This window comes from Mauremys mutica, chromosome 2, assembly GCF_020497125.1.
Source record: "Mauremys mutica isolate MM-2020 ecotype Southern chromosome 2, ASM2049712v1, whole genome shotgun sequence".
NCBI classification, from domain to species: Eukaryota; Metazoa; Chordata; order Testudines; family Geoemydidae; genus Mauremys; species Mauremys mutica.
In genome coordinates, this window is record NC_059073.1 from 13345207 (window position 1) to 13371156 (window position 25950).

The window sequence follows — 25950 nt, forward strand, 5'->3', positions numbered from 1 at the left end:
TACTCAGTATACCCCTGCCTAGATGACTGGCTTCTAGTTGTGCATGGCAACACACACACTGCTCCTTTGACACTTCAACAGATTAAATTATATTTGACCCCATAGAGAGAGCACAACCTTCAGAATTCGCCTTGCCCCATTCCACCAGGTGTGATCTGCCTTGACAGCAGACAGATGGCGTTAGAAATCATCACCCATGGCTGCCCCTTTTCGTTCCAATCTTTACTCCCTACGCACCCTTCTCCATTCCTCTTCAGGGGACCCTTTTTACAAGAGACTTTCATAAACAGAAATGAACTCATTGCTTCATGTATGAGGCATGCAGTAGGTTTCTCAGGAGTATGGGGAAGATGCTTCTGCTCCTATTATTTCCTCCTTTAGGAGAAGAAAGTGGGTCTTTGTCCTGTCTAGACCTGAAGAAACTCAACAAATACATATGCTGTTTCAGGTTCAAGATGGTAATGCTGGTTTCCTCATTCCATCACTCTAAAATCAAGACTCGTTCATGGCCTTCCACATAGCTATCCACTTGGCAAACAAGAGGTACCTAAGATTCCCAACAGAGCCCAACCACTATCAGAATATAGTTCTGCCTTTTGGACTCTCCACAGCTTCCAGAGCATTTACCAAATATCTAGCAGTGGCAGTGCATTTAAGAAAAGAGGGAATTCATGTCTGCTTGTACAACTGGTTTTCTGTAGTCCCTGTACTGTGCAAAGCAATGTTAAATGTATGATGAACTGACCCCTTGTGAGGAATCATTTACAGCAGTGGTCTCCAACCTTTTTTTATGCCTAAGATCACTTTTTGAATCTAAGGGCAGCCCAGGATCTGCCCCGCTCACTCCATCCCCCCTCTCTCCATCGCTCGCTCTCTTCCCCCCCCCACTCACTTTCACCAGGTACGGGGTTGGGGTTTGAGAGGGAGTAGGGGCTCTGGACTGGGGCTGAGGGGTTCGCAGATTGGGAGGGGGCTCTGGGCTGAGCCTGGGGCAGTGTTTTGGGGTGCAGGAGAGGGTGAGGGGTGCAAGCTCTAGGAGGGGGCTCTGGGCTGGGGCAGAGTATTGGGGTGCAGGAGGGAGGTACAGGGTGCTGGCTCTGGGAGGGGGATCAGGGCTGGGGTGCAGGAAGGGGGTTGAGATGTTGGCTCTGGGAGGGGGCTCAGACTGGGCTTCGGGTGCAAGAGGGGGTTGAGGTGCAGCCTCCCACCAGGCAGCACTTACCTCCGATGGCTTCTGGTTGGCAGCAGGTGCAGTGAGGCTAAGGCAGGCTTCCTTGCTACCCTGGCCCCACACCGCTCCTGGAAGGGGCCAACGCGCACCTGCGCCCCCTGGGTGGATGACACATGGCTCCGCGTGCTGCCCCTGTCTGCAAGCACCACCCCCACAGCTCTCCTGGCCAATGGGAGCTACGGGGGACGGTGCTTGCAGGCAGAAGAAGCCTGGAGATCCCTGCCTGGCCGCGGGGCCTCACTGGCCGCTTCCAGGAGCAGCGTGGGACCGGGGTAGGCAAGGAGCCTGCCTTAGCGGCAGCCATGCTATGCTGCCAAAGATCGCGATCGACTCTAGGATCGACCAGTCAACTGCAATTGACCAGTTGGTGACCACTGATTTACAGTGTACAGTAGCTATAGTGTGTGCTATTATGAATAAGTAACCTCTTCCTTAAGATGCTCCCAGTCAAATTATCGCTATTTGTTTTATGTAGTTATATGCTTTTTTGTGGTGCTCATCACTGTAGTTTGAGCATCTTGTAAACATTAATGAATATATGGATGGGGAACTGAGGCACTAAAAGATTAACGGTATGTCTGCATGAAGACTTAGTGCATGGCAAGCCAGGGTGTGATGTATAATACACTAGCCTGCTGTTTCCATGTATCAGAGGGGTAGCCGTGTTAGTCTGGATCTGTAAAAAGCGACAGAGTCCTATGGCACCTTATAGACTAACAGATGTATTGGAGTGAATACCCATTTTGTCGGACGAAAGCTTATATTCCAATACATAAGTTTCCATGTGGACCCTGCTACCAAACAATAGTGCAGTTTAATGTATATTGCTTGCTATTTGAAATGGCAGTGTCAAAAATGCACCATAAACTTTGTGCATTGTGGCCAGATCCACATGGAGGTTTACTGCGTGGCAGGCTAGTGTCTGTTTTCTACTGCAATACATTCGCACCCTGTCTTGCTGCACACTGTTTCATTATAGATAAACCCTAAATAGTTTGGCCAAGGTCACACAAGGAGTCAGTGGCAGAATTAGGAGTTGAGCTGAGATCCGCGTTGCAGTTCAATTTCTGAATATTACATCAGAAGAGAGAGAGTTAATCATTAGACGTCACCATCTGCATATTACTATAGCATTTTTAATACTTAACATTTTCTTCAGCAATTATTAGTGTATAAATGTTTTCTTATTATATTTAGCTAGTTATATAATATCACCAATTGATTTTATAACAGGTACTTAATATCACAGATTATCAGGGTTGGAAGGGACCTCAGGAGGTCATCTAGTCCAACCCCCTGCTCAAAGCAGGACCAATCTCCAAATAAATCATCTGAGCCAGGGCTTTGTCAAGCCTGACCTTAAAAACCTCTAAGGAAGGAGATTCTGCTACTTCCTTAGGTAACCCATTCCAGTGCTTTACCACCTTCCTAGTGAAAAAGTTTTTCCTAATATCCAACCTAAACCTCCCCCACTGCAACTTGAGACCATTGCTCCTTGTTTTGTCATCTGGTACCACTGAGAACAGTCTAGATCTGTACTCTTTGGAATGCGCTTTCAGGTAGTTGAAAGCAGCTATCAAATCCCCCCTCATTCTTCTCTTCTGCAGACTAAATAATCCCAGTTCCCTCACCCTCTCTTCATAAATCATGTGCTCCAGCCTCCTAATCATTTTTGTTGCCCTCCGCTGGACACTTTCCAATTTTTCCACATCCTTCTTGTAGTGTGGGGCCCAAAACTGGACACACTACTCCAGATGAGGCCTCACCAATGCCAAATAGAGGGGAATGATCATGTCCTTCGATCTGCTGGCAATGCTCCTACTTATACAGCCCAAAATGCCATTAGCCTTCTTGGCAACAAGGGCACACTGACTCATATCCAGCTTCTCATCCACTGTAACCCCTAGGTCCTTTTCTTCTGTCCTAAGTGCAGGACTCTGCACTTGTCCTTGTTGAACCTCATCAGATTTCTTTTGGCCCAATCCTCTACTTTGTTTAGGTCCCTGTGTATCCTATCCCTACCCTCCAGCATATCTACCACTCCTCCCAGTTTAGTGTCATCTGCAAACTTGCTGAGGGTGCAATCCACGCCATCCTCCAGATCATTAATGAAGATATTGAACAAAACCGGCCCCTGGGCCAACCCTTGGGGCACTCCGCTTGATACCGGCTGCCAACTAGACATGGAACTGTTGATCACTACCCGTTGAGCCTGACGACCTAGCCAGCTTTCTATCCACCTTATAGTCCATTCATCCAGCCCATACTACTTTAACTTGCTGGCAAGAATACTGTGGGAGACCGTATCAAAAGCTTTGCTAAAGTCAAGGAATAACACGTCCACTGCTTTCCCCTCATCCACAGAGCCAGTTATCTCGTCATAGAAAGCAATTAGGTTAGTCAGGCATGACTTGCCCTTGGTGAATGCATGCTGACTGTTCCTGATCACTTTCCTCTCCTCCAAGTGCTTCAAAATTGATTCCTTGAGGACCTGCTCCATGATTTTTCCGGGGACTGAGGTGAGGCTGAGTGGACTGTAGTTCCCCAGATCCTCCTCCTTCCCTTTTTAAAAGATGGACACTACATTAGCCTTTTTCCAGTCATTTGGGACCTTCCCTACTTGCTATGAGTTTTCAAAGATAATGGCCAATGGCTCTGCAATCGCATCTGGCCCCATGACCTTGTGCTCATCCAGCTTTTCTAAACAGTCCTGAACCACTTCTTTCTCCACAGAGGGCTGGTCACCTCCTCCCCATACTGTGCTGCCCAGTGCAGTAGTCTGGGAGCTGACCTTGTTTGTGAAGACAGAGGCAAAAAAAGCATGAGGACATTAGCTTTTTCCACATCCTCTGTCACTAGGTTGCCTCCCCCATTCAGTAAGGGGCCCACACTTTCCTTGACCTTGGTGTAGTATTGAAACTTTTTATTAAGACAAGTTACAATAAAACGTTAACATATTATATCATACATTACTTACTACTTATGCAGGATCAGGTTAATATTCAAAGAACCTGGCTTGCTGGATAAGCAGCTCTCCTCCTAATAGTACACTAAAAAGGGTGGCCAAATTTTTAAATACCTATCCTCTTTTTGGCACGTCTATTGTATATGTACAGTCGAACCCATTTATCTCGACCTCGGTTAACTTGCCAACCCTATTAAGTCGACGTTTTAGTAGTGGAACCGCCAAACTCCCTCTTTGTCTTACCGGTTTCTTATCGGTTATGTTGATTCTTTAATCTCGCCGAACCCTAATATCTGGAGCACAGAAGAGCTTTTGCCACTAACCGAGGTCGAGATAAATGGGTTCGACTGTAACTCCGGCGGCGGCCCTGCCCGGCTCCTGCCGCATCCCTCCCCGGCCACGCGACTCCTGCCCTAGCCCCGGCTCCCCCAGCCCTGCGGTTCCCCGCGTACCCGCCCGCCTGGCCCCGCTTCGCCGGTCCCCGCTTCGCCGCCCGCCCGGCCCCACATACCCGGTCCCCGCCCGGCCCCGCTTCGCCGGTCCCCGCCCGGCCCCACATACCCGGTCCCCGCCCCGCCGCCCGTCCGCCCGGCCCCGCTTCGCCGGTCCCCGCCCGTCCGCCCGGCCCCGCTTCGCCGGTCCCCGCCCGTCCGCCCGGCCCCGCTTCGCCGGTCCCCGGCCCCGCTTCGCCGGTCCCCGGCCCCGCTTCGCCGCCCCCCGCTTCGCCGCCCCCCGCTTCGCCGTCCGGCCGGCCCCGCTTACCCGGTCCCGCTTCGCCTGCCGCCCGGCCCGCTTACCGGGTCCCGCTTCTTTGGCTGCCCGGCTCCGGGTCCCCGTCCACGGCCGCCCGGCCCCGCTTCCCCGTCCCGCTTCGCCGGATCCAGCCACGTGCAGGCACCGCGGTAAGGGGGCAGGGAGGGGGTGTTGGAGAGAGGGCAGGGGAGTTCAGGGGTGGGGTGTGGATAGGGGTTTATCTCGATCATCGGTTATCTGGACTATTTTTGGCAAACCCCTAGGCCGGCGACATAACAGGGTTCAACTGTACTTGGTATGACATCTTTTCCATTACAAAGACAGTCCATATTTTACTAACCCACAATTCCATAAAAGAAGTCACATTTTCCCCCTACAAGGGAAATAAATAGTCTTTCTCTTTAAAATGTACATCCTTTATTGGAGTATTAAGTAAGCAGGTCGGGGATCTCTGGGAAGCTGGTATTTTGTTATAAGATGAATCTGTTTAATTATTTCCTCCCCAAACTGTCTAATTCCTGGACACAACCGCCATATGTGTATGTTCTTTCCCCACAACCCCTCAAACAAGGTGCCTCCCCAGGAGCAAAACTGTGGTGGATCTTCACTGGAGTCAAAGGCCATCTATACAGTAATGGATAAAATTTTTCTTTGAGTTACATAAATTGAACATGTTACATTGTCTTTCCCGTATGGAAACCCATTCATCCAGATCAATTTCTTTGTGTCAGGACTTATACTGAAGTAAGCGCTAGTGTGTATAACTTAAGTCGCTCAGGGATGTGAAAAGGTAACCCCCCCTGAGTGATGTAAGTTACACCGACCTAAGTGCTGGTGTGGATAGCGCTATGTCGGTGGGAGAAGCTCTCCTGCTGACATAGCTATCACTACTTGGGGAGGTGGAGTAATTATGCCAACTGGAGAGCTCTCTTTGGTCTGCACAGAACATCTGCACTACAGCAGCACTGCTACATCGGTACCCTTTGTTTTTGATGTTTCCATATGAATTTTAATAGCACATCCTGCCATGTTTTTTAATGTAATGTCAAGGATACCAATAGGGATGAACTGAAATAAAAATCACTGTAGTATTTTGGTGAACTTCAGAGCTCACTTAGCATAGCACATAATTGGCATAATATGTCATATTTAGTTCCTCTGCTGTGTAGTTTGCCAACTGAATTGTACTTTGTTTACTTTAGAAATCCATTTGCTTGATATTGTTTATTGCTAATTATCCAAACTTGAACATAATTAATTGCTAGTGAGATTGTAAAATAAATTCATATAAATTATCTCAATACCACATTTATAGTAAACATAATGAAATATATTCAGTTTTTTCCTATAATTTTCTGTCAGTTTAATGCTTATGAAAGAGGAACTAATAGTGCTTAGAGCTGTGCATGGTGTTTGCCAGCGCTATGCACAATCCCCCACAAATATCTTCCGGTGTAAATTAATCCTGACTTGCAGTGTCCCTAATTATTCTAGTCCTGAAGTACTCTAAATTGGCGATTCTCAACCAGGGGTCCGGGACCCTTGGGGGGTGGACTGCAAGCAGGTTTCAGGAGATCTACCAAAATAAACCAGAGAGCAGGGCCAGCGTTAGACTCACTGTGGTCCAGGGCAGAAACCTGAATCCTGAGCCCCTACACCCTGGGCTGAAGCCAGCCCTGAGCAACTTAGCTTCGCGCAGCCCCCTGCAATGTGGTGCTCTTGGCAATTACTCTGCATGCTACCCACTAGCCCTGACTTTTAATCTATTGAAAAACAGTTGTTGTGGCATGGGTGAGCTGTGGAATTTTTATAGTATGGTTGGGGGGAGGGGAGTGCGCAGAAGGAAAAAGGTTGAGAACCTCTGCTCTAAATATTGGTCAGCTACAGCAAGTGGCATGAACCTCGTTTTATTTTGATTTCTAGTTATGGGGCAGAACCTCCAGTTAAAACAAACAAAAACTCAACCAGCCAACCAAAACCCAACAAAAAGACCCCTCCCCTCACCCCCAAACTGCAGACACTTTGAAATAGTGACTGATTTAGCTTTGGAATTGGTTTTATCATACTTTTGTGATAAGATGAGGTGATGCGTGTGTCCTATTTCTTTGTTGGGGCGACTATGAGATTCAGTACTGTATGAAGATTACTTTAGTTCACTTTTAGGCTGCACTTCAGAGAGAGATCATCACATTTTATGCTGCTTGTAATTTGATGTCAATCATCCAACTGTTTTTATTGCTGTTCTTTTCAATAAGGTTTATATTTTGGTTTCCTGGGTAAACATGTTTTTTCTTTCACACAGTGTCATCAGCCCTGCTCAGTCCTGTCAACATTAATTTTTCATACTTTCATACCAAATATTTTCACACATTTAAACAGAAAATGAAAAGAAATAAACTATACATGGTATATAACATATATGGTACTAGTTTGTTTTAAATTTAAAACTTACTGCTCTTATTGTGCATATGCTTATATATAATGTATACATTTTTAATATAGAAAAGCTGTATGGTGAGTTCCTGAGTTGGAAGCTAGAAGACACACTCTCTCAGTTTCCCCTAAAACCTGGGAAGATTGCAACATTTAATGTAAACATTAAAGTGAAGCTCGACTTCTCCTGTCAAGAAAACCTTCTGCAAGACCTCAGTGATGGTAAGTTACAAATAGGCTTGGCATAATGTGATTTTTATTTTTTATAAATTTGATAGTTTACTTTAAGCATTATTTTAGATTATTTTAAATTTTCACAGTTGTGGAAAATTATAGGAGGGATCAGACACTATGGGGGTCAGACAATCATTTAATGATAGTAGACCTCGAGATTCAAGAAGTTACAACTTTATAACTGTTAAAACACAAACTGTCTACATTACCTGTCAAAATATACAAAGTAAATATCCTTGAATTATCTAAGGTCTGAACATAAGAACATAAGAAAGGCCGTACCGGGTCAGACCAAAGGTCCATCTAGCCCAGTATCTGTCTACCGACAGTGGCCAATGCCAGGTGCCCCTGAGGGAGTGAACCTAACAGGCAATGATCAAGTGATCTCTCTCCTGCCATCCATCTCCATCCTCTGACGAACAGAGGCTAGGGACACCATTCTTACCCATCCTGGCTAATAGCCATTTATGGACTTAGCCACCATGAATTTATCCAGTCCCCTTTTAAACATTGTTATAGTCCTAGCCTTCACAACCTCCTCAGGTAAGGAGTTCCACAAGTTGACTGTGCACTGCGTGAAGAAGAACTTCCTGCTGCCTATTAATTTCATTTGGTGACCCCTAGTTCTTGTATTATGGGAATAAGTAAATAACTTTTCCTTATCCACTTTCTCAACATCACTCATGATTTTATATACCTCTATCATGTCCCCCCTTAGTCTTCTCTTTTCCAAACTGAAGAGTCCTAGCCTTTTTAATCTTTCCTCATATGGGACCCTCTCTAAACCCCTAATCATTTTAGTTGCTCTTTTCTGAACCTTTTCTAGTGCTAGAATATCTTTTTTGAGGTGAGGAGACCACATCTGTACACAGTATTCGAGATGTGGGCGTACCATGGATTTATATAATGGCAATAATATATTCTCAGTCTTATTCTCTATCCCCTTTTTAATGATTCCTAACATCCTGTTTGCTTTTTTGACCGCCTCTGCACACTGCATGGACATCTTCAGAGAACTATCCACGATAACTCCAAGATCTTTTTCCTGACTCGTTGTAGCTAAATTAGCCCCCATCATGTTGTATGTATAGTTGGGGTTATTTTTTCCAATGTGCATTACTTTACATTTATCCACATTAAATTTCATTTGCCATTTTGTTGCCCAATCACTTAGTTTTGTGAGATCTTTTTGAAGTTCTTCACAATCTGCTTTGGTCTTAACTATCTTGAGTAGTTTAGTATCATCTGCAAACTTTTCCACCTCACTGTTTACCCCTTTCTCCAGATCATTTATGAATAAATTGAATAGGATTGGTCCTAGGACTGACCCTTGGGGAACACCACTAGTTACCCCTCTCCATTCTGAGAATTTACCATTAATTCCTACCCTTTGTTCCCTGTCCATTAACCAGTTCTCAATACTGAAGCAGTATTTTTCTTTCTTTGCATATATGTAAATTTCATTTATTATAGATGGACATCTTTTTTTATTGGTTTGTGTGTGTGCAGTGAAATTGACCTTTACTGATGAAAATCTAATTATTCCAAGCCTAGTTACAAACTTTCCTTCTGCTTGGAGTAAAGTGTTTTATTTTGGCAAACATTTCTGCGTCACCTCCATATGATGATCTTTGTTTGAAAACCAGAGGGTGGAACTGATATCTGTTTTCAAATTTGTATCATGCAGCCTTTAGGGATACATCTTCAGCATGATATGTGAGATTTAACATGGAGCCCCTGTGGCTACTGACAAGAGTAGCATGGCCAAAACTCTTCTCATCATGCTCAGGATTTACCCTTATGTCATAAAACCATAGAAATGTAGGACTGGAAGGGATCTCCATAGGTCACCTCATCCAGTCCTCTGTATGGAGGCAGGACTAAGTATTATCTAGACCGTCCCTGACAGATGTTTGTCTAACTTGTTCTTAAAAACTCCAGTGACTGTGATTCCACCACCTGGGCAATTTGTTCCAGTGCTTAACTACCCTTACAGTTAAGAAGTTTTTTTCCTGATGTCCAACCTAAATCTCCTTTGCTAGAATTTAAACCCATTACTACTTGTCCTGTCCTCAGTGGTTAAGGAGAACATTTATCACTTTCCTCATTATAGCGACCTTTTAGGTACTTGCATACTGTTATCATGTTCCCCTTCAGTCTTCTCTTCTCCAGACTAAACAAACCCAATTTTTCCTCATAGGTCATGCTTTCTAGAGTTTTAATCATTTTTGACAGATTTCAGAGTAGCAGCCGTGTAAGTCTGTATCCGCAAAAAGAACAGGAGTACTTAGTCTTTAAGGTGCCACAAGTACTCCTGTTCTTTAATCATTTTTGTTGCTCTCATTTGCACTGATGCCAATTTGTCCACATCTTTCTTGAAGCATGGTGCCCAGAACTGGACACAATTCTCCAGTTGAGGCTTTATCAGTGCTGATATCTGCTAGTACATCCCAAAGTGTTTGCTTTTTTCGCAACAGTATTTATTACATTGTTGATGCATATTTAGTTTGTAATCCACTATAATCCCAGATACTTTTCTGCTGTACTCCATCCTAGGCAGTCATTTCCCATTTTGTATTTGTGCAATTGATTATTTCTTTCTAAGGGTAGTACTTTGCATTTGTTCTTACTTTGCATTTGTCACTTTAATGTGTGCACACCTCTGTGCATAGTATTTCGACACTCCATTCTAATGTACAAAGTAAGAGAACAGGAACTTTCTTTAGTGTTGTCCAAAAGGCCCAGTAAGCATCATATTAGGTAAACTGTGCTTCAGCCAGTCATGTAATGAAAGACTCTTTTAAGTAGTATTTATAGTCCTTACACCAGTTCTTTCTGACTCTCTGGTGCTGCTGGGCAGGGCTTGACAATAACTTTCTCTCCCCCAACCCTTCCATCAACAGTTATGTGGGTTATAAAACTGTTTTAATTGGACAGTTTAATCCCTTCTTTTTTCTATTGTAGGGAGGCAGCATGGCTTAGTGAGTAGAGCACTGGCCTGGGAATCAGGACCCCAGGCTTCTGTTCCTGGCTTTGCCACTGACCTGCTGGGTGATGACTTTGGGCAAGTAATTTCTCCTCCCTGTATATCAATTAAACCATCTTTAAAATGAGGCTAATGTAGGTAAGTGTAGTGTAAAGCTCTTTGAGATCTACTGACAGAAGGTGCTATATAAGAACTTGGTAGTATTATTTATCAAGTCAAATTATGATGGTTTCTATTACATTTTTTGTAACTTGCCATGGGACCTACCAGGCAGTTGGTTATATCAACAGAGCACAAGGCCAAACACTTATGATTCTATTTCACAAGGGAACTTTAGGTAATCTTTCAAAACACTAACTTTAAAATTCCTCTGATTTTTCTTTTACAAAACTTCCCAGAATAATCTATTCTGGGATGAGAATGCAGCATACAAAACTTTTGGTACTGGCATCCAACAGAGACAGGATAATGGATTTGGATGGATTATTGATCTGAACTATATGGCACTATTATACTCGCCTGTACAAGTGAAACCTTAGAACAGCATTTTTATCTTGTTAATTTGGTGAAACAGTAGTGCTTGTTAGGAGATTAAGGATTAATTGAAGCCCTGGAGTAAGCAGTCACAACTCCTTCTCTTCTGTTATGAAAGAGGATGGTGATAGATTCAATATTTTCATAGAACTTTGATATCTTTGGATGATAGGCACTATTTACATTCAGAGTATTATTAGCTTAACTACCAGTTTAACATGAACTAGGTAGAGCAACACTTCCAGATGCTACTATAATTTTAGTGTAGCTTTTAAAACTAATAGTGACAAGTAGTTAATATTTTTCATGAGCATGTGAGACACTGGAGTAGGAAAAGTAATGCATTATAGAGAGTTGGAAAAGTTAGTTGGCTTTTATTAGTTCAGTAGCTACAATAAATGTATTCTTTCCTCCTTCTAAATTAATATTAATGATCCAAGGATTTCTATCTTTTAAACAAAGAAAAGTCAATTCCTTAGCAGTGTCTTCAACTGTTCTTTCATTTACTGCTGAAGCTGCTTCTGTTCACACTGTTTGTAATAGGGAGAACACAAAAAGGAGAAATTATAGACTATGCTTATGTTGAAATAATCCATTAATAAATTTACTTTATTACAAGATTGTTTTATTAAAACATCAGTCCAAATTGCTGCTGTTTTCCTTTTTTGTGTGTGTTGGTGATAAACCTCCTGCTAGAGAAGATCTTTAGATAATGCTGTTATGGATTGTATGATTTTTCTTCAGAGGAAGACTGCCGTGATTACTTGTTATACAACTCAATATTTACTAAACATATACTAGAATGAATTTTTCTAAACAGTTTTTAACAGTACCTCATCAAACTATTGAATCATTGCTCATTGTAGCTACCTAAATCTCTCACCATGAGCTCCAGTGTGGACATGCACAGAATAGATCAGAGAATTCAGCTCCTATTTACATGTGTTCAAAATAGATCTTTTCAAGAAATAGATCTTGTCAAACAAACCTGATTTCAATTTTTTTGATGGAATTACAGTTTTGGTTGATAAAGGTACCTGTACAGGTCATTAAAAAGTAGCATTACATAATATTATTAATGTGTTTATTAAATGGATTAAGAACTGGCTAGTTGACAGGTCTCAAAAATAGTTGTCAATGGGGAGTCATCATTGAATAGAGGTGGTGTTAGGGGGTTTTGTAGGGTTCAATACCATGCCCAGTGCTATTGAACGTTTTCATTAGTGATCTGGAGATAAATATAAAATCACTGCTAATAATGTTTGTGGATGATACAATGGTAAATCATGAGGACAGGGCAATAGTGATCTAGATACTTGGTAAACTGGGTCCATTCAAATAAAATGTTTTAATACAGCCAAATTCAGAGTTGTGCATCTAGAATCAAGGAACAGGTCATACCTATAGAATGGAAGAATGTATTCTGGAAAGCAGTGGCTCTGAAAAGGATTTAGGGGTCATAGTGGACAAGCAAATTAACATGAGCTCGCAGTGTGAAGCTGTAGCAAAAAAAGCTAACATGATCTGTGACTGTATAAACGGGAGTAGTGAGCAGTAGTGAGGGATTTATTCTAGCATGGACAACATTGCAATTGAAAAATTTTGACTCTGTCATAGAAGTGGGGTCCAAAAGTTTTTGTTCTGTCCTGATGACTGCCATAAAGTTCCTGGAAAGCACTTAGGAAGAAACTCTTCAGTTCTGAGGAGATACATTTTTCTTGCCTCCTTTTTGACATGGACATCAAGGGTATGTCCACATGGGGATAAAAGCCATGCAGCATAGCCTCCACCCTCGCAGGATCCAAGAGCTTGGGCTGCAGCCTGAGCCTGAATATCTACCTAGCAGTTTTTTTTAGCCCCAGAGCTCGAGTCAACTGACCTGGGCCAACCAGAGGTGTTTTAATCCCCAAGAGATATTTGTCTGAAAACTGATGCCTTCTGTGCTATAGTGCTATCTGGTGGACTCTTGCTTCATCCTGCTTATTTCCCATACTACTTGTGTTGGTATACAGGTATCAGAGAGATTTTGTAGAATGTCCTGTAGTTTTTCTTCTTGCCTCTTTAATTCAGTTGTGGTTTCTAGTCCCATCTCCAGAATTAGGCCCCTTCCCCTTGTTTTCATTACTGTAGCCTAGATGTCCATTAGCTGGATTTTTGTTACCATCCCCCATAAGATCTAGTTTAAAGCTCTCCTTATTGGGTTAGCCAGACGATGTCCAAAGATGGTCTTCCCAGTATTTGGTAGATGGAGCCCATCCCATCTCACCAATCCTCTTTCCTGGAGCATCAGCCAAAGCCCTCTCTCTGACTCCACTTGCATAGCCAGCATTTACTTCCAGGATTCAACAGTTCCTGCCTCAGCCTTTTCCTTCAACAGAGAGGATGGATGATTTGTTGGTCATTTTGTTTCCAGGCCCTTAGTCCCAAGGCCTGAGCAAATTTTAGGCAAATGAAGGAAGCCTGGGCCAATCTGCTTCATTTCAGAACTTCTGGTGGTGGCTGTCTGGACAGTGGTCTGTGTCTGTAGTCCAAATTTGACTGTTGTCCATTTACATGTGATTTGCAGTCCTTCCCTGTGAACCACTAGCTTCAGTTTCTTGTTCTTGCTGTCAATTAAATTAGACTCCCTTTTTGTCATCACATTGCGTTGGTACGAGGGAGTTGTAGCAGCTGTGTTTCATAGGTACCCCTTCCTGATCCATCAGAATGATACGGTATTGTCTCACACAATAGTTTCTTCCCTAAACAATGAACTCTTCTTTTCAAAGGGAGACAGTTTGACTGATCCCTAGAAGTTGTCCATACTCTTCCTCTCCTAAAAGTTTCTGTAGCTTTCAAATATAGTTGAGATGACAAAATTCTACATATCGTGAACCCAGATATTTTTGATGATCAATTCTCTCTTTGGGTCAAGAGATGTAAACAAAGGGCCTCCTGTTTCATCATAGACAAATGATTACATATTGGTCTTACGGAAGCCTAAAGTTCAGAAGTGTGCCCTGTCCTCTGGTGGTAAAGGTTAATTCCATTTTAAAAAATTCTTTTTTTTGTGGGGCAGAAAAAGAATCCGCCTCAGTAGGTGAGATCTGCCAGCAGAATTCTGGTGGGCAGTCTGAATGTTTTAAGGCATTACAAAAATGTTGTCAGCACTTGAGCAATGACAGCTTTTAGACATAGAGTTGTTTCACTAATATTCAGCTGGGGGAAGGCAGAGTGAGCTTTACGGATCTGGTCCCGGGCTAATTTGCGGCAGCAGCCCAATTATCAAGGCAACCCCAAGATATTCCTTTTTGAGCAGGGGCTGGTGGTATGAAAACTAACTGTTGGCATTTGTGCTTGAAATGGTTCATTAGCCTCCACCAAAGAAGGTATGCCAACAGTCTGTCTTCTGTGGAGACATGGATGTGAGAAACATGGGAAAATGTGATAGAGTTCCTGTTACTGACTGTCTGGGAGACAAGATGGGTGAGGTAATATCTTTGGTTGAACCAACTTCTGTTGGTGAGAGGGACATGCTTTCAAGCTTACACAGAGCTCTTTTAATGACCATCTGTGTCAGATTTTTATTATGTTGGGCACATTTAGGAGTTTGAGAAACAGAAATCTCTATTGCTTTTTCTTTTAGCATCTATTTTAGTTTTCACTTTAAATAATCCAATCTTGTACTGTGCCTGCAGTTATTGCATCTTTACTGTATTGCAATTGCCAGCAGCCAGAGACACAAATATCTTTCATTTCAGAGATTATAGCATTAAGGATTTCTGTACTAAGACATTTCCTTCCTTCTCATACCCCATGTTGTGCAAATTATTTTTTGTTTAAGAGATGTCTAACTTTTTATGTGTGCATATTGTGTATTATTCATAACACTAACATTGGGTGAAGTGATCCTGCTTAATTTTGAACATATGGGGTTTTTGAAAATTTGACCATAATTCTAATGCTATATTTGTTTTCCTGTAAGGAGAGACCGAAGTAAAGAGCAGAGAGTGGGCAAATAAAATATACTAAATGAGATTCTAATATCAAATAAATATATTATCCAATCTTGTTGGTCCCAAAAATCATGAGATTGGCTTAAAGTAATGAGATTTTAAAGTAGATAATACATTTCAGACTCTTAAAATTTGCCATCAGGTTTTTGAACCTTTAGAGTACTCTGGGGGATATGTTTTCAACCTTTTCTCTGCCACCACAAGGACTTATAATGAAATATAAGGTTCTTGTGAAATACTATCACTTCAGGAGCTGCAGGTGTGGATAAAAATTGATGAGTTTTTATTTAAATCAGATTTTTAATGTAATTTAAATACATTTAAACCTATTTCAAAGTTAAATTTGAAATTGGCACCCTTCTATTTAAAACTAAACATGAAATTATGACACTTTAAGAGCTAAACTACTTATAATCTACTGAAATAATTTAAATTCAAAACAATATTAAGCAGTACATGTTTGCTGCTGAAGTTTTGAAGAAAGTCAAGCCATTGGATTGGTGTAAGTCTCTGGCTAAGCACCTGGAACCAGGTTTGTTGAAGTGTGTAGCCTTTATTTTTATTTCAAGTTCATTTTAGTGATATATTATACCATTGAGGGTTTGGCTGTGGCGGGCTACAGTCTCGAGTTCAACAGAGTTCTCTGCCTGTTTTAGACCTAGAGCTCATATGCACACATGAAGCCATAGGAAAGTTACACATACAATCAGTCTCAAGGACAAAGTCTACTATCTTTTATTAATTTTATTAAAATTACCAACAAAGTTATGAATGTCACAGTATAGACAATTCCTAAATATATCCATGCACCAATTATAGCTACAGACATACATACATCCTCCTAGATAGTGTTAGGGTCTGATGGGTCTCTCATGGATTGATCATCAGCAGAGGGATACTTCCTGTTCGAGTTTTCCCATAGGAAGCTCAGTTTTCCCCATCTGGACACTCTCTCTTTTTATAATGTGATTTTTAACTATACCTACATTCTGTGCATGTACATGAAAGTGTCAGCCCTCTTTTTCCTTATTGGTCTGGTGTCCACTAGAAATTTAAGGTACCCCAATTCCTATAGGTTGTGTGTAATTCCTTTTATTCTCATTAGCATTGACGTACAACCTGTATCCTGTGGTTAAGATACATGTTAGAGATAAATGTGCCTCTAAAGCATTTTTGAGATTTAACATTAATCTTCTGGCTAATTTTTAGTAATTTCACCCCTTAGTACCTCTTTTTTCCCCTAATCGTATGGCATCGGGATATTCTTCTTAAGTCATTTACTTATGTCAGCATTTCTTATCTAAAACAGCTAAGCTTAAAATCTTACAGGCCTCAGCCTATAGGTCTTCCATTTCAACCCTCCTTACTTAGGGTATGTATTCACTACTGGCCGGATCGGTGGGCAGCGTTTCATCCAGCGGGGATCGAGTTTATTGCATCTAGTCTAGATGCGATAAATCGACCCTGAGTGCTCCCCCATCGACTCTTGTACTCCAGCTTGGTGAGAGGCGCAGGCAGAGTCGACGGGAGAGCGGGAGCAGTCAACTCATCGCGGTGAAGACACCACGGTAAGTCGATCTAAGTACGTCGACTTCAGCTGCGTTAACTGCATAACTTAGATCAATCTTACCTCCTAGTGTAGACCAGGCCTTAGATAGCTAATACATAATTTTTCCTTCTAAATACTGATCAATCTTATACTTCTATAATCCTTCAATTTAACTGCATACAATGATTATATATTAATCATGTTAATTAATCATGACATTACAGAATAAATGAAAAACTAAAATCATTGGCTACAAGTGCTAAACCAGTTTTTGACAGCAGTAGCCTCTTTGTGGGTGCATTGAGAATATTTTCATCATTTCCGTTTCTTCATCTAGTTCAGTTCAGTGACCAAGTCATTCAAAGTTGGGAAACTGATTGGGATTTGAAAAAGCAGGAAAGCCAGTTTTCCTCTTCAATCTATGAATAAAACCAGGTGTGAGATCTACTAATTCTAAAATCTTGAAATACATGGTGACACAAAACAATCAGTTCAATTCGCTAACTACAGATAATACTTCCTTGATTTAATAAATTGGTCGTAAATGCAAAACATGTCTTAATAAACATTTTTCTTATCTACTCAGCACATTCAAGGTAGTTTTATTTAAATGATAAATAATGATGTTTTTATTTTATGTCTTTTTAATTGAATTCCCATTTCCATCCAAATAGTTTGATACAAATCACGAGTAAAAGATTACACATTTAGAAAATAAAGAAATCAATTGTTTATCATTTTTAGCAATAAAATATGTAAAAATTAAGAACCTGTAGTAAATGTAAGTTAAGCTATATATTTGCTCAGATCAATGCGGATACATATGGTGTACTGTCCTGGCTAGCAAAAAGGACTAAATGTTAGTTGCAAGTTAACATGTCTTAATGGTTACCAATAAATAAGAATCAGCCTTTCTTTAGAAAAATAAAATGTACAAATGGAACAAAAATATGCAAAATTAAGGTTTTCTGCTTTCTGATTTTCTATGTTTAAATTGCTTTGCTGCCGTCTTCATTCCTTTAGATAGCAAGATCCTTAATCAATTTCAGGAAGAGCATAAATTGTATTATTCTAATAGCTCCATATGGAGGCAGATCTGGTTCTTAGATCTATCACAACTGTCAGTGGCTATTCCTATTGGCCTGGCAATCTTATTACATCTGATCACACATAAACAAATTTACCTGTCTGGATCCTGACCTGAAGCCTCAGTCCTTGTTGGCATAGCTCCTGAGATGGAGACTTCTCTAATCCAATGACTGCAGGCATCTTAGCTGCTTTGGAAGGAGTTTTACTTAGAGGGCCTGTTATATATGTGCAGAATTTGTGGTCTTGTTTAAAAAGGCTTAGTGAATTCTTTCATGTGTCCCATAACAAAAATTGCTGTATTATTGGTTTGATTCTTAAAAAGTCCTTTGGTTTAATGTGAAGCTGACTAACGTCCTTAGAATAACCATCCAACCTTCTTGTTTCATTGACACTGGTACATTAAGGTCAGGCTTTCTCCAAGAGGAATATGTTGAAATATCTGATTTCATCTTTCATTGTTATCCTTGACAGGATATATCATCAGGGTCAGAGTACAGTACACATTCCTCTACTAGCTCTTAAGCACCTATGGAAATAGCAGTAATCAAGAATCAGGGCAGGGACAAATATTGTGGCCCTCTGTGCAGAGTGGAAGGATCTGATTTTAGATATGTTATGGGGGGAACGATGCATAGGGTGAGGTATACAGTAAAACAGTCAAACACTCCTAGTTCCTCAACAGAATACCTATGAAATGGGACCTAAGTGGAGCATGCAAATTGAATACTGCAGTTTTCTTCCTGATTTCAGCTTTTGGGTCATGCCACCTGTATGCAGACGAAGACCTGAATTTTATTTATGGAAATAAGGTTTCTGATATGACAAATAAATTTCGACTGAGGTTACTTTTGAAGAGAGAGAATATCAGAATGACTTTGGCACTGACTCAGCATATGGCTCTTTATTTTATCCAATTAAGTGTATAGCTGTAGGGAGAATAGCCTGTACATAAAAATGGCAAGTGTAAATTCTTTTTTCTTAAAATGTGAGAAAAATAGTGTGAAATTTATAAGAGCCAAATGTAGAAACTTTTTTGTCAGTTTTTCTATTGTTTAAATATAGCAAGTGGGATCTTATGGTAGAATCTTGTTCAGAGAAGCTGCAGTGGGGTTTTACTCTGTTTATACATCAGAACTGTGTACATAAGGTACACCAGTTCACCTTAAATTGGTAACTAATAAGATACTATATTTATTGATGTTGGAACTAGTGACCAAACAGCAAATGTGAAAAATTGGGACGGGGTGGGGGGTAATAGGAGCCTATATAAGAAAAAAGACCCAAACATCGGGATTGTCCCTATAAAATCGGGACATCTGGTCACCCTAGATGGAACACTCAGTCAGCACACTACTTTCAAACTTTCACATGAGAAGATTTCAGTTTTTCCTTTTATGGTTTGTTGGATATATTCATTTCATAGTACTCCAATACTTTGGTGTAAATGGCTTTTGTGGTAAGTCTTAGCTTCAGTTTGGATTTAATGGGTGTATGAAATTTATTTGTTTTGTGCACTACAAGGGAATAAAACAGAATTTTCTTTTCTTCAAACTTTTAGCATTAGTGGTACTTATTCAGCTAAAACTCTGCATGTTGAGTTGTGAATATACTGCTTTCTGCATGGTAAAATATTTGTAATCACATGAAGTTTCCTGCATTTCTGACCTTTTTTGTCTCCCTTAAGAGTTGTTTTCCCATATATTTTTAGCAGTTTTTGCTTAGTATATAGTCTTTAATAGAATGAAAAAAACAATTACAATTAAAATGGACGGGATTTTTGTTTCCCTTCAGTAAGGCACATGAGTTTATTACAGTAGTTGCAAAAATTCTGTTGACATTTATTTTGATTACTGTACATACACACATACTAATATACACTGGCTACTAGTAAAATATAAAGTTGAGAATGTGACTGTGTACTTCTCATTCAGTTTGAGATGAGTATTACAATACACAACTTAGCTTTCCATTTTGCATTTGCATTACTGTATAAATGATCATATGTTGAAATTCCCATTCTGTTTATGGATCCCATTATCAGTAATCTGTAGAAAACATCAAGCTATTATTTCATGCTCCTTTATTAAAATAGAGATTCCTCAGGCATAATATTAGAAGTTATTCTACAGGAGTTAACCATTTGATTGCCTTTTTCCATTATAATCGCTAGGGAAGAAATCCCATCTTTTGCGTCTCTCATTTAATTTAATAAGCACCAGTCTGACCTTAAATTTGGGGGACACTTTTTAAACCTTCTTTTGTGCCTTTTCATGTTATCCTCCTTTCTTGTGGATTTCATTGAGTTCTAATGTACTGATTTAGTTAAATAGAGAATATCATCCAAAGCCCACTGAAGTCAATGGCAGGCTTTCTATTGCCCATAGTCAGTATTGGATCAGGATCAAAATTGTGACTGCATCTTTTCTTTAAACTCTTTCTGAGAGAGAGAGAGAGAGAGAGAGAGGCTATGCTTCATTCCCTGATGTTTTTCCTTTCCATTTGATGATGTATTAGGGGTATTTTAGTTCTAGGGAATCTGGAATATTACTTATAACTTGAAAAGAAAACAAAATAAAAATTCTGATCCTTCTCTTTTTCTAGATGGAATAAGTATTAGTGGACTTCCGCTTTCCAGTCCTTTTCGACAGATTGTCAAACCACGAGTAGACAGCAAACCTATCAATCCAACTGAAAGCGGCAAAGTTGGTGACTTCAGTCATGTAAAGGTAAGGTAGCGGTATTGAAGTAAGTGAATGGTTCAGCCTTCAGTGCACTGCATTCCATTTTGTTTTGTAGTAAAGATATAGAAGAGGAGTTTTGACAGGCAAATATTTTCTTTACATAGTTGTTAAGATGTATTATTTGAACTATAGTCTTAGGTTTTGTGTTCTATATTTTAAAAATTCTACAATGAAACTGAAGTTGAGGCTATCTGCACAGAATTTCTTTAAGGGACACTATCAAGTAGAGAAAACACATGAAGTTGTTTTTCCGCCCCCTTATTAGCCTTTTTTAATTGAGACCTGTAATACAGAGAGGATGTAAAGAGCTTGTATTAGTTAGTTCATTTAGATAAAATGTACTTGTCAGGAGAGTGCAATTGCTTCAGAAACAGGGTCTTGTTTTACAGACAGCTATGAAGATGTGAAGCCTGCTATTGATGATAGGTAAATAATAATAAGATGGAATAATCAGGAGACAGCTCAGTGAATGTCAGTTTTAAAAATAGGAAACTGTAGTGGTATGAGTCAGTGTTTAAGTGGGTAGAAGCTACACTATTTGTGCTTACTGTAAGGGGTTCTGCCCTGGAGTAAGCAACTGTAATGGGTAAAGATAGACTATATGCTGTGGAAGCCTTAAACTACTGGATTGGTTCCTTCAGGCAGTGAAATAATAGTTGAACAGTATTCTTACTCATCAGGTTTTGCAGAAGATATTGCTTCCAATTTTTTTAAAAAAGTAATTGAGATGTCAAAAGTAGGACAATTTCTATATCGTATCCGTTATTCTTTATATTTGTTCTTCTGCATTTCAAAGTAAATTCAGGATGTCACTCTGGACCATTACTCCCACAAGTTATTTTCTGTTTTTCTGGCTCTGGGGGTGTCATCCTATGTATTTTCCATGGTGTAAAATTACATGGATAAAACTAAATTAAAATGTGAAACCTGAGATTTCTTATGGTCATGAGTCTCACTTAGATATTGGTTTTAGCTTTGTAGATTTACTCAGTTTGAATGAAATAGCGTTATTTTTTTAAGTTTAAATTTGCATTTGAAAAGTTAAAAATCATATTAAAGTTAATTGTTAAATGGTCTTTCTTCTCAGTCTTTTGGTGAAGATTGAATGTAATGTTAGTTCAATATCTGGTGCATCTTCTACCTGGGATCTACATCCTGCACTAGACCATAACATTAGAAACTAGCACAGTTAATTATTTTATATACTTGAAAATATTTTGCTCAGCAGGCCTAATAATTTATTGTAACAAATCTCAGACTCTACATTTCTCTCTCAAAACTTTACTTTGTATCTGAATTTACTCTCTTCCTATGGCAGAGCTTTTTACAATTCTGTTCGATCAATAATCAGATGAAGATGTTTGAAAAGATTATTCTTTTGGACAATTAATATCACTTGTCATAGGTTTCACCCCCACTCTGAACTTTAGAGTACAGATATGAGGACCTGCATGCGAACCCCTAAACTGAATTACCATCTTTAGATCTTGTTTTGCTGCCACCACTCCCAAGTACTAACTCCCTTCCCTGGGTAGTCTTGAGAGACTTCTTCACCAATTTCCTGGTGAACACCGATCCAACCCCTTGGATCTTAACACAAGGAGAATTTAACCATCCGCCCTCCTTTCCCCCACCAATTCCAGGTGAGTCCAGATCCAATCCCCTTGGATCTTAACACAAGGAGAATTTAACCATCCGCCCTCCTTTCCCCCACCAATTCCAGGTGAGTCCAGATCCAATCCCCTTGGATCTTAACACAAGGAAAAATCAATCAGGTTCTTAAAAATAAGACTTTTAATTAAAGAAAAGAAATGTAAAAGAAAAAAAACCCTCTGGGAGAGATTAGCATACCAGCTACTCTCACAGACAACAGATTCAAAACACAGAGGATGTTCCCCTGGGCAAAACTTCGTACACAAAAGAATTCCCAATTTGATTATTCCTCTAATTGCACAAAACAAAGGAAAATAAACATAAACCTATTTATTCTTTTCTAAAACTTAATACTCTGATAAGAGGCTTGTTCCTTGATCTTTTCCACTCCGGGTGAAACTGAAAACTGACCAAGACAAAGGGAACTTCCCGCCTTCCTTTTGAAACATCCTGTCCCCGCATTGGTTCCTCTGGTCAGGTGTCAGCTAGGCTAGGTGAACTTCTTAACCCTTTACAGGTAAGAGGCATTAACCCTTAACTGTCTGTCTATGACATCACTAATGCACTTTACCATTTCTCTATTAACATGCAGAAATAAATCAGTTAGTGGAGTTAGGTAGTGTTAGTGACAATGTGAGGGATTATAAAATATTCTTGCAGTCTTTCAATTTATTTTATGAGATTGCACGTCTGATTTTGAGCAGTAAGTGATTTTCCAAATGCTCATCCCTGCAAATTACCAGCATGATTGTGCAAACATTCCGGAGTTAAACCAGTCAGATGTTCAGCAATCATGTGTAATTAACAGAGTTGTATGGGAACCCAGAAAGTCCATCCCATGAGAAGCAAAATTTCCCACAGACAGGAAATGTTTGAAAAATTCCATTTTGGAAGTCTTGAAATGGAAATTTCTTAACATTTCTGCTAGTTCCCAGCTGCTTGCTTTCCCTTGAAGCCAGGTAGCCCAGGGAATTGGCCAGTAGAGAAGTCCTGGCTCCTCAGAAGTTCATCAGGTGGGCAGCTGAGGACCTGAGTGCTGGGGGCTGTGGCACATTGGACTACGGGCTCCCCAGCAGCTTGGGAAGACGGGTATGTGGACAGGCAACATGGCAGAAAACCAGGCAGGTTTCCTTAAAAAGATTTGTTGAAAATGACATGTTCCCATGGAATATTTCAGTGGCAACAAATTGGCATAATATATTGAGATTTAGGACTTAACGTGCATTTTAGAGATTTTTGTAGAGTAGATTTAGTCCTCAACACACTCTAGTTTTTAGCATGTATCATAGAATATCAGGGTTGGAAGGGACCTCAGGAGGTCATCTAGTCCAACCCCCTGCTCAAAGCATTGTATTGTATTTTGTAGTTATATGTGTGGAGGCTGGTAGGGGAAGTGTGCTGGGAGAGAAGCTGAGCCCTGATTAGGGGCTAGGGCTTCTTTGCTTAGGGGTCCGATAAAGGTAGCCAGCCAGTCAGGCAGTGGCATAGACAGCTGCAGTGGCACAGGAGCCAGCAAACAAAGCTGTAAACAGGGGAGTTTGTGGGAGTTTATAGGGGGAGGTTGAGGGGAAGACTAAGAGACCTAGACAGAGGAATAGACAGTGAAGGGAGGAGGATGGTGTTCTGCTGGTAGTCTGGTGCATATCGGGAGTTTGTTTTGCTGTAGGTGGTGGTGGTGGTGGTTTGCTTTGGTTTGTGTTTCCTGGACTAACAGGTTTTAGGTGGGATGGCTATGACTGATACAGAGGCAGCAGTGAAAGACACAATGAGGATGACTGGATGTGGAAGCTGCAGCATGTAGATGATCCTGGAGGGGGTATCTGAAAAGAGTTTCGTCTGCATGAAGTGCCGCCTGATAGAGCTGATGGAAGAAAAGATCCGAGGACTGGAGATGCAGGTGGAAGCTCTGGTCGAGTTTAGAAGGGGGTTCAAGTGGATGATGGAGCAGAGACATGAGGCGGCTGAAGGGAAAAGCTCAGACTTGTAGATGGAAGCAGGACCAAAGAATTCTGAGGGTAAGGAAAGTGGACGGTGGAAGCATGTGACTAAGAGAACCAGGCAAAGGAAAAGACGGGCCAGTGAAGGAGAAATTGAACTCAGGAACAGGTTTGCAGAGTTGGAAAATGAAGAAGGGGCACTGCAGGTGGTCGCTGAAGGTGAGAGGGCAAGGAAGAAGAGAAGAGCAGCTAGTCCTATAGGAAGAGGCGAAGAGTCAATGGAGACAACACCAAATATGAGCCCCAGGAGGATACGTGATGGGTTGCGGAGGATTGCAAGGGACAATAGAAATCGAGAGGACTTGCAGCCAGAGGGAACAGGGGATAGACTGGAGAATCACACTGTCACCAGGAAAAGGCAGGTCTACGTGATTGGGGACTCTTTACTGAGAAGAATAGACAAGCCTGTAACTAGGGCTGATCCGGAGAACAGAAGGGTGTGCTGTCTGCCAGGTGCTGAGATATGAGATGTGGACCTGAGGCTGAAAAGGATCCTAAGGGGAGCGGGAAAGAATCCGCTGATGGTCCTTCATGTGGGAACGAATGATACGACTAGATTCTCGCTGGAACATATCAAAGGAGACTATGCCAGACTGGGGAAGACACTTAAGGAAATCAAGGCTCAGGTGATCTTCAGTGGGATTCTGCCTGTTCCTGGAAAAGGGCAACAAAGGTGTGACAAGATTATGGTGGTCAACAGATGGCTCAGATAGTGGTGCTATAAGGAGGGCTTTGGGATGTATGGCCACTGGGAAGCATTCATGGACAGAGGACTGTTCTCTTGGGATGGACTTCACCTGAGTAAGGAGGGAAATAGACTTCTAGGATGGAGGCTGGCACAACTGATTAAGAGAGCTTTAAACTAGGAATTTGGGGGGAGATGGTTGGGAGATGTCCAGGTAATCTCCATGCCAGAATTTAACATTGAGATGGAAGAAAACAAAGTAAGAAAGGATACAGCCATGGGTAGGAGAATGGACATAAGGAGGAAGGGTAGTGTAGATACCAGTCTAATAGGTGATACTGGTGGTAGAATGTCTGTGCCTAATCGGGTAAAGAATGTCAGTGAAGCCAAACGGCAAAAATTAAGATGTTTGTACACTAATGCACGGAGCCTAGGTAACAAAATGGAGGAACTAGAGCTACTGGTGCAGGAAGTGAAACTGGATATTATAGGGATAACAGAAACATGGTGGAATAGTAGTCCTGACTGGAGTACAGGTATTGAAGGCTATGTGCTGTTTAGCAAAGACAAAAATAAAGGCAAAGGTGGTGGAGTAGCATTGTATATCAATGATGAGGTAAACTGTAAAGAAATAAGAAGTGATGGAATAGATAAGACAGAGTCTGTCTGAGCAAAAATCATATTGGGAAAGAAAGCTACGAGAGCCTCCCCTGAGATAGTGCTTGGGGTGTGCTACAGACCGCCGGGATCTGATTTGGATAGAGACCTCTTTAATGTTTTTAACAAAGTAAACACTAATGGGAATTGTGTGATAATGGGAGACTTTAACTTCCCAGATACAGACTGGAGAATAAGAGCTAGTAATAATAGTAGGGCTCAGATTTTTCTGGATGCGATAGCTGATGGATTCCTTCACCAAGTAGTTGAAGAACCAACAAGAGGGGATGCCATTTTAGATTTGGTTTTGGTGAGTAGTGAGGACCTCACAGAAGAAATGGTTGTAGGGGACAACCTTGGTTCGCATGATCATGAGCTAATTCAGTTCAAACTAGATGGAAAGATAAACAAAAATAGATCTGGGGCTAGGGTTTTTTATTTCAAAAGG

At 41.0% G+C, this 25950-nt stretch overlaps 1 protein-coding gene across 6 annotated transcripts in view; it reads left to right on the forward strand.

Annotated features, from left to right (window-relative positions):
• TRAPPC9 (trafficking protein particle complex subunit 9) overlaps positions 1-25950 on the forward strand; it is an 819600-nt gene that overhangs the window by 150881 nt on the left and 642769 nt on the right. For all 6 annotated transcript variants that reach the window (XM_045006039.1, XM_045006043.1, XM_045006044.1 and 3 more), the window contains exons 16-17: positions 7452-7604; positions 20371-20495. In XM_045006039.1, coding sequence (XP_044861974.1) covers positions 7452-7604; positions 20371-20495 — 278 coding nt within the window. The remainder of the gene's footprint in view (positions 1-7451; positions 7605-20370; positions 20496-25950) is intronic.